The 9,996-nt window shown below is 38.1% G+C and overlaps 1 protein-coding gene across 1 annotated transcript; it reads right to left on the bottom strand.

Moving 5' to 3' along the window:
* Window positions 1–443: 443 nt before the first annotated feature.
* LOC145799225 (uncharacterized) lies at window positions 444–9,704 on the bottom strand. The gene is made up of 5 exons (XM_082888761.1): window positions 9,309–9,704; window positions 1,375–2,206; window positions 1,078–1,229; window positions 833–960; window positions 444–720 (listed from the first exon to the last, which is right to left on the bottom strand). Exons 1-5 carry the CDS (start codon window positions 9,702–9,704, stop codon window positions 444–446), a joined length of 1,785 nt encoding a protein of 594 aa, XP_082744887.1.
* Window positions 9,705–9,996: the final 292 nt, after the last annotated feature.

Genomic DNA, 9,996 nt, shown 5'->3' on the forward strand with positions numbered 1-9,996 from the left:
ACAATGTTTGGCACTGACACAGTGCATTGATGGAAATTGAAAATAGTTATAAACAATGTTTGGAATAGGAAGAAGGGTTTAAATGGGTTCCTTGCATGTTTTCCTGTTGTGGTTACCCATGCGCCCACACTTTCCACAACAAATCTGTTGCACATGCTCACCCCTTGATAGTATCCTCTTCTTCTTTGGCCTGCCTGGAGGGCGTTTGATAGCGGGGGGATTGATGAGGTAGTCGTATGGGTCAAATGTTGGTTGTTCAACAGTTGGGATTGGAAAGATACTTGCGGCATAAGTTGAATGATATTCGCAAACATGAAAATACGGTTTTACCAGATCATTCAAGTCCCGACCACTTTTTCGAACGGCGACCATGGCGTGTGCGTAGGGGAACCCGTTAAGTTGCCATTGGAAACAAGAACATGTTTGAGTGGCAATGTTAACAGTCACCGATGAAAAAGAGTGGACCTCGTAGACGTCAGCATTTGATGACTAACTCGCCACGACCTGCCTTTGTTGAATGCTCTCTCCAAACGGGACTCCATTTTAGGGCATATTGTCCCAGTCCATGTTTGTGCTGCAACTCTACGCTTCGACATTTGACGCATTATTTTGGCTCTTATGCTGTCAACCAATTTGGTAATTGGGAGGTTGCGAGCTTCTCCTATCCATGAGTTGAATGATTCAGCAACGTTGGAGCACATCTCGCCATACCGTCTCCCCCTGTAATTGAGACATAAGTGGGTATGTTATGAATGTTTATAAGATGTGGACAATTTGTATATTGGCTATATTGCATGACGGTGAGAATTGTGGTCATTGGCATTTTGTTTACCTGAAAAATGCGTTGGCCCAGTGTTGAGGTGGTATGGTAGAAAGGAATTGAGCGGCAACACCGCGACCTGATTTGTGGAACTGTTTGATTTTCTGGTTAAATGCATTAACCGTTGGTGCATATGCACACTGACGTAATTTACTCACCAATCCAGCCCGATGCATACTGTTTTAATAACGCAATCTATCTCGCAGATTTCTTTGCAAATGCTACAAATAAAAGGCATGTTTCGTGTTGGGGAAAACAGTTGGCATTGCATCCAATAAACCGGCATTTCGATCTGATATGAATGTCATTGGCCTATCCCCATGTAGGACATATGCGAGATGTCGTAGAAACCATGACCAGTTTGACGTGTTCTTCGAGTCGACCACAGCGTATGCGAGTGGGAATAAACCTGCAACATATATGTTTGATGTATAGTTACTAGAAATGGTGGTAATGTATATTATGTAAATTTGGAATGTGGTGGAGTGTGTGATGAATATGTGTAAGTGTGGCGGATGGGTGAGGTAGTAGGAAATTTTATGGGGGACACAAACCTTGGTTGCCGTCCTTTGCAGTGGTTGCTAGTAAGAATGCTTTGAAGCGACCTTTGAGAAATGTGGCATCAAGGAAAAGAAGTGGACGGCAATGAGTGAACCCGTCGATACATGCCTTGAAAGAGATGAAGAATCTAGTGAAACGGTGGGTGTGTTCATCATGTTCAAGTGTAATGTAACTCCCGGGGTTGTGCTCCATGACGGCAGCACTGTACCACTGCAATTGGTCGAACGATATTGAATGAGCACCAAATAATTCCCCCAATGTTTTCTTAACCCCAAGCCATGCTACATGGTAAGTTATGTCTAGACCGTAATCCTGTTTCATATCAAGCATAACTTCTGTTGGACGCGTTAGCGGCCTGTCACGTATTCGCTTAGATATGATGTCCGCCACCAACTCTGAACCAACCAGCCAATTGGTCGACGTTCGCACAGCAACACCGCACGTATGTTCATTAATCCATTTGTGGAGGTAGAAGAACCCATTAGCCTCCAATTTGCGTGCATGAACAATCCATTTGCATCCCTTCGTTGCTGACATTGTGCATATGGCGGTAATCCGGACAGAATCATTTTTAACATAATTGAACTGGAAACCGCACTGAATAGCGCATTTCCACAGGACATTACGAAATTCAACCGCGCCGCCTTCAAACTGCTGACCTATATGAGTGAACCCACATGCCCATGACTCTGAAATGAAGACCTTGTCATTGTGGGGGCAGAATGTCTCCAGCAAGTCAACCTCGTCATCCATGTCAAAATTGTCAAACCCACTGCAGCGAACAGGCGAATCGGTTCCGTTAGCAGGCTGGCTGTGAGACTGGATCTATGTGACATCATCATTAGTTTGTTTCACTACCACATCAACAATTTGCAACCGGAATGAGCGAGCAAGACAGAGCATATTGTCCATGTCAACATTGTTCTGTAACGTGAAGTCATTTATACCACGGAATCTTGTAAAATAACAATAACTTTCCTGGGTTCAAATCCTTGAATTTTGAACAAACAAATTCGACTAGTTTGTCGTAAATGTGCGGCGGTCGTGGATTGTACGCAACATTCGTAGATTGGTAACAACACATGAGCATCATAAATGTGTCCATCTGTTTGTGAAATGTATGTAAGTCGTCAAAACTAACATAGAAGCGGGAAACCATGCACAAAAATACTATACACGTTTCAAACTGGGATCATATAAACTACCTCCCCCATGAACACACACATAATTAAGAAAGCAAAATATGGTAAAAATCGTGTGCGAGAACACAGATTAATATAAGTTTGAAATGCGAAAAAAATGAAATCGTATTATGATCGATTGATTTGCTGAATCACCAACTGTGAATCCGGCGAAATCCCCCATTACGGTGTAACATATGAATGCAACTGATATAGATAGATTGTATATTTGTACAACATGAGTGCATACAACAATACAATGTTCGAAGACGTTCTTAGTAGTAAATTCACATGAATGTGCAAAGGTTGAATCTTATAATGGTATAGTACCGTACCTCCGAAAGAGCGACCTGGATTAACGTTGGCCTCCCACACACGGCAGTCAATGATCCACGTTTCCCTCCGTTGCAACCCTAACTTCGTTTCCCCACTCGCAACACCCTAAAGGAATAAAACCCTAGCCCACCCATTTCGTAGCAATGTAAACGGCTTTCCTCAAACCCCACGAAACGTGGGATTACACCTACCAAAAATAACAGCATCAAATCCTCATAGAATTACATGAGGGCATATCCGTCCGCAATATGTCCATTGAAATCGAAAAAGGACTACGCAGTGACAAAGTGCTCCTGAAAAGGACTTGGTAGACAAAGTAAAAAAACGTGGGACCATCTGGACTATAAGTTCCTACAATGGGACTTTTTAATAAATTTCCCTAACTTTTTTACTAAAAAAATTATTACTTTTGTTTGTTAAAAAATGTCATAACAAAATCTTAAAGTGTCATAACAAAAATCACAAAATGTCATAACATTATCAGTCTTAACTTTAAGGTACGCATCATAAATTCACTATTTATAACTTTACTACAAAATATCATAACATACATCACAAACAATCATAACATTCATAATAAAAAAGCATAACTTTTTTATATTGTGCGCCATTTAAAAGAGTGAACATTGTTAATTTCTCCTTCCATCATTTATATTTTTTTTTCCATCAAATTTAAAATTGATGCAAAAGTATTACAAAATTATCTCTAATATTTTTATCAAATTAAGAAATAGTCAATTTTTTAAAATCAAATCAAGAACTCATAAAATTTAAATTTAAAAATACAAAACATTAGAAATATTTTTTTTATATGAAAATAAAAATTTTAAATAAGGAGATAATTTTTAAAAATATTTTAATAAAAAATTAAAATAATTCATATCAAATTAAATTTTTTACTTAAATTTAAATAAAAAATTACACTATGTTTGGATTGAATGATTTGGAGAGAAAAGAAAAGAAATGGAGATATATGTATTTTTCTTACTTGTTTGGATAACTTAAATGGAGAGAAATTGAGAGAAACGGAAAGAAATCAATTTCTCTTATAACCTTCATTTTCAATCTTCCCAAAAGTGGAGAGATTGGGGGTAATTCTATTTACACATCCTTACTTATCTTAGTATACACCATTTACTCAGTTTACACCATGCACAAATTAAAACTTTTAATTTTATCTCAATACACATCAATATTTTTTAGATAATACTAAACTACCCTCCTCTCCTCCAACAAATTCTAACACTAACCATTGTCGGCAACCACCGCTTTCCAACGGCGTCGTTCCCTTCTCAGTCTCTCTCAACTTCCCACGGTCGCCGCCCCTCCCTAGCCTTTTCCCCCTCTCGCCACTGCTTACTCCTCTAGGAGATTGAAACCCAGATGATGAAATGAGGTTTCTTCAAACAGAGAGATGGGAAGTTTCTGAGGGTGGTTGCCCCTCTCTATAATCTGTACAATATAGAAAAAGAAGCCCAGGATTTTATCTTCATCTCTAAATTTTAATAACCCTTTAGGTGTGTGAGTCTGTATGTACTCAGTACTCTGTGCTGTGTATCTATATATATATATATATACATAGCTCTGTTTCGTTTTGAGTTGGGTTAGGTTAGGTTGGGTTCGGTTTATCGAATCCAGATCCTCTAAAGTGATTCAACCGTTCTGCTACATTTTCTTCATCAACATCATCATCAACCCCATAACAACCAACTATACTATCTTCTTTGTAAGAGGCTGTGATGTGACGCTCCAAAATTTAAGGACATCATAATAAGATTTAGAACTTAAAATCAATATTGCCACCAATATTACTAACATCCATTAATTAACAACCCAGAAATTTAAAGTTCTTAAATTACAACTTAGTCTTAGTACATAAAAATAACATAAATATAAAAAGAAAACTAGAAAATTTAGAAAATAGTTCATGGAACTTGGGCACTCTTCAAGCTAACCAAGGTTGAATGTCGCCTTGCAAGGCCTCGGTGTTTCCTTCGGTTTCTTCGATACCTGGCATAAAACGTTAGGGCAATTTGAATACTAATGAGCGGCGAGCTCAATAAGATACTACAACCCGAAAATATTCACCCCGATAATAATAATACTCACAATTAATGAATAATGTGTAGTAATAGAATAACAAGTAGCATTTAATAAGCATAACATAAATGCTATCAGTTGAAATAATAACATTAGATAAATAAATAAAAAAATGGCAAACGGAAGCAGTATTTCATCATAAGGAAAATGTCCACCTTTCTTTTTAAATTCTCATAGATTTAGTTTATTAGATAAGTTTAAGTAACTCCTCGCGGAGAACTATTTCCACTCAACCGCTAAGCAATGGCCACGGGTAATTCTGACTCCCCATTAGTCAAATATTCAAATGTTACTTGTTGTAACTACCAATGATGCCCACGCACCAAGGTTACTTACCCGAGTCGTGACATCACAGTCTGTCCCAAGGGAACAGTCTATGTTGTGACACCCTCACCACCAATCTTATATCGCCTACACCGATAAGAGCCGAAATACCTTCCCGCGCCATGTTAGGGTTCGTAACTCACTTGCGCAAGATTCTAAACTGGACTCACCCCATCACTTTTAAATTTTAATGTATTATTGGTTCAATTTCGTGTTTCTTTACTTCGTCGAATTCAAATTTTTATGCATGTGTGAGTTTTAGTTTGAAAACCACAGTGACATAGTGTTTATATAGCACAACACAATCATGTATGGGAACCAGAATAAATATGATAGAATGTCTCAGGAATCATCTCAAAATTTCTTAAGAATTCACACTTCTTTTCTTTCAGCACTATATGGTCAGACAAGAAAATATGAAACCCATACCAAACGAAGTTCAACCATTATAGTATTTTAATTGTTGCTAGTTCATCAAGTTAGGAAAATATTTCGAGAAGAATACCAAGGCTAAAAATGATTTTAAAATGGAGAAATAAAATTTGGAGAAAACTGATTTTTCTGGGACAGTGAGTTACATTAACTTCCAGCACAAGTGATCTATGTTTGAAAAATAAAAAAGGGGCATCAAATGGTGTCAAAAAGAGGTATGGTCAAAATGGTTTGCTAGATATTTGAGTTTAGAACATATTTCCAGAAGAGTTTGAAGACTAAAACCCAATGGAAGATGGTCAAATAAATTTTCAAAGAAAACTGGACAGATTCTGTCACATTTTGGAAAAATTGACGTTTCTCTCTCAATGCTAAAAAACAAAATTATGAAACTGGCGGCATTTGAAAGGTAACTTAAAAATCAAACTTTTCCAATTTGAATCACTTGAAAACTCATTCTGTAGAATAAACAATGACCTGGTAAAGTCAGCATTGTTGCTGCCTCCAGACAGCAATGAAGTTAAAAATATGTTACGACCACGAATCGTTGTCAAATAAATTTTTTTTTTGTTGATATTCTAGCACCATGAAAACATGTTAAACTAACTCCAATAGTTTCAAATGTTATACAAATGTTCCCATGAGTTTGTTTGAGTTTATTCAAAACATATTAAAAATCTGTTTTGCTGGAAGTTTATTATTTTGTGAAAACACACTTTACATTCACCATGAGTCATATGCTAGACTATAAAAATTATTTCTTGCTACTATTCCCATGTGAAACTTTAATCCTTCATATTTACTTTCATTAGTGGTAATAGAAAATAGATTAAAATAATATTTATGAAGAGCAAACACAAATTCATAAGCATGAAAGATTAATTCAAACAATGGAGAATATTTAAGCACATAAGAAGAAAAATCAGTAACTAGACCCTCTAATCTATACTTATAAGAAGGATAGAAATCATATAATCATAAGATCATCATTCTATCAACATGCATTGAGTTATTGTGTATTAACAATGCATACTCATGCATATTTTTGATATATAGATTTAGTTAAAAAAACATATCTAAGAGAGGATAAAGATTGAGTATTCCCACCTTAAGAGCTTTTACAAACAATTCTCAACACTAGTTTTGAATTGATAACCACCAAGCAACCCTCTCATCTTCCTCTCTTTTTCCTTTCTTTTTCTCCTCTTTTTTTTTTTTTCTTTTGCTCAACTGGGTGTATGTAATGGAAGTAGGGGTGTAATTTTGTCCTGGCCCGGTCCATCCGGGCTCGGGCTGGGTCTTGTGGGCTCCCGTTAAAAGATCAGGCTGAGCCAGGCCGGCCCACGGGCCAAAAAACTAGGCCCAAACCCAAGGATATTCGGGCTTTGGGCAGGCCAATAGGCCGGGGCCCTGGGCATAGGCCTAGGCTCGAGCTTTGGGCGGGCCTAAACATTTTTTTTTTCCACGAAAATTTTATTATTTTCTATTAAAAATAACTCTGGGTATCGGGTTGGCCGGGCGAGCCGAGCCTCGGCCAGGCTTTTGGGCAGGCCTTGAGCGGGCCAATAGTTCAGGCAGCGGGCCGGGCCGGGCTTCAAAACGATGGCCTAGGCCCTGGCCCAATGCCTCGGGTTGGGCTTGGGCTCGGGCCTAAACGGGCTTTAACTGGCCGGGCCCACCTTGGGCCGTATGCGGGCCATGGGCCAAAATTACACCCCTAAATGGAAGGCTTGAACAATGCTCTTAGTTATAGAAGTTTAAGGACCTATTTTATTTTTATTTTTCCTCTTGGTTTGGGAATTATTATCTACAAGCATAGGCTTAAAGTGTAAAGGTATGCATAGGTTTAGAGTGTTAAGACATGCTTGCTTCCAATAGCCCCCTTCCTTAGGAAAGAAGGGTGGCCGAATTCCTCTACCCAAAAATCTGATTTCAAATTTATTTTTTTATTATTTTATATTTTTACATTATGAAAATCAATGTATATATATAACATAATCTTTAGATGTTTTGCTTTTTACTATCCTCTAACTAACTTAGTTATTATTTGTTTAAATCATTTAGCTTCTATAATTATATTTAGATACAAAAATTTAATCACATAAAGATAAATAAATTTATTTAAAGAAGTTCAATATTGGTATTAGTTACGATGTTATTATAATTTAATAATCACTATTAATTGACTTAATATTGTTATTATCCAACTAATTAGTTGTCCAAAAATTTACGTTCTTACAACCTATTCCCTTTAAATAATTTTGTCCTCAAAATTTTAACGCGTACCTTTATCTTCAAACAACTGAGGGTAGTTGGCTCGTATCGCATCCTCTCTTTTCCAAGTAGACTCATCCACTCCTCAATGCTGCCACAACACTCATACCAAGTGGATGACTTTGTCTCTTAAGTTCTTTTCTTGTCGATCCAGAATCTTTATAAGCCTTTCCTCAAAGCTTGCATCTTCATTGAGATCAATCTCTCCCCAGTTGATAACATGGGAAAGGTGTGGCTCATATTTTCATAGCATTGAGATATGAAAACATTGTGCACCGCTGCGAGATGTGGTGGTAGTGCTAAACGGTATGCCACATCTCCTACCTTGCTTAGAATTTCAAAGGGTCCCACATAACGAGGTGTAAGTTTTCCTTTCTTCCCAAATCATTTAGTACCTCGACGAGGTTGAACTTTGAGAAAAACATGATCCCTTACCTTAAATGTTAAAGGTCGTCTCCTTTGATCTGTATAGCTCTTTTGTCGACTTTGGGCTATGGTTAGCCGTTGTTTGATCAGTTTTATCTTCTCAGTGGTCTCCTGAACTAAGTCTGGTCCTAACAAGGTTGCTTCCCCTACTTCAGTCCAACAAACTGGTGACCGACAAGGTCATCCATAAAGTGCTTAGTACGGTGCCATTCCAATACTGGCCTGTAAACTATTGTTGTAAGCAAACTCAATGAGAGGTAGGTGTTTTTCTCAACTTCCCTTAAAATCCATGACGCAAGCCCGAAGCGTATCCTCTAAGGTTTGTGTCGTCTTTTCAGATTGCCCATTTGTTTGTGGGTGAAATGTCGTGCTAAAGCACAGGTTCGTTCCCATCGCTTTTTGCAAGCTCTGCCAAAATTGCAAAGTGAATCAAGGATCACGATCAGACACGATGCTAATTGTTACTCCGTGTAATCTGATCACTTCTTTGATGAACAATCTACTAAGTAAATCTAACGTATTTGACGACCCAATAGGTAAGAATCGGGCTGTCTTAGTTAGTTAATCCACCACTACCCACACACGCCGTCATGTCCCTGTGGTGATCGAGGCAAACCCGTCACGAAATCCATGGTTATGTGTTCTCATTTCCACTCCAGGATTGGTAAGGGTTGAAGTATCCATGCCGGTCTTTGGTGTTCAGCCTTTACTTGTTGACATGTTAGGCACTGAGACACAAACTTTGCTACGTCCCTTTTCATTCTGCCCAACCAATATTGGTGTTTTAAGTCTTGGTACATCTTAGTACCTCCTGGATATACTGCAAATACTGAATGATGGAACTCTTTAAGTACCTTTTCCCTTAGTAAGTCGTCGTTTGGCACAAACATTCGACCTTGATATCTCAAACTCCCATCTGTGTGAATTTCCCAACCAGGCATGGTTTCATTAGATTCCATTCGTGCCTTGATGAATGTTACCTCCTGATCGTACTTTTGTGATTTTAATATCTCGCTCAAAATTTTAGGCATAGCAATCTGAGCACCTATGTAAGCCTTTTCATCTTGAACCTCCATTTGTACCCCAAATTCATTGTGCGTTCCAACGATACTTGATTCTCTAAGTGCTAAACTAGCAACAATCACTCTATTCTTGTGACTTAGCGCATCTGCCACGTTAGCCTTGCCGGGATGATAGGAAAGGGTAAATTGATAATCCTCTAGATACTTCATCCACCGTCTCTGACACATGTTCAGGTCCCTTTGGGTGAACAAATACTTCAAGCTTTTGTGATCGGTGAATATCTCAAACTTTTCACCATACAGCTAGTGTCTCTAGATTTTGAGTGTGTGAACTATAGCTGCTAACTCCAAGTCATGAGTGGGATAATTCTTCTCATGGTTCTTTAATTGCCTTGATCCATATGCCACCACCTTGTCATATGCCACCACCTTGCCATTTTGCATCAATACGCACCCTAGACCTTCTTTGGAAGCATCACAATACACATTATACCCAACGTCATGTTCTGATACTATGAGA

The sequence above is a fragment of the Camellia sinensis genome, chromosome 9 (genome assembly GCF_055761805.1).
Source record: "Camellia sinensis isolate YWXY chromosome 9, ASM5576180v1, whole genome shotgun sequence".
NCBI classification, from domain to species: domain Eukaryota; kingdom Viridiplantae; phylum Streptophyta; class Magnoliopsida; order Ericales; family Theaceae; genus Camellia; species Camellia sinensis.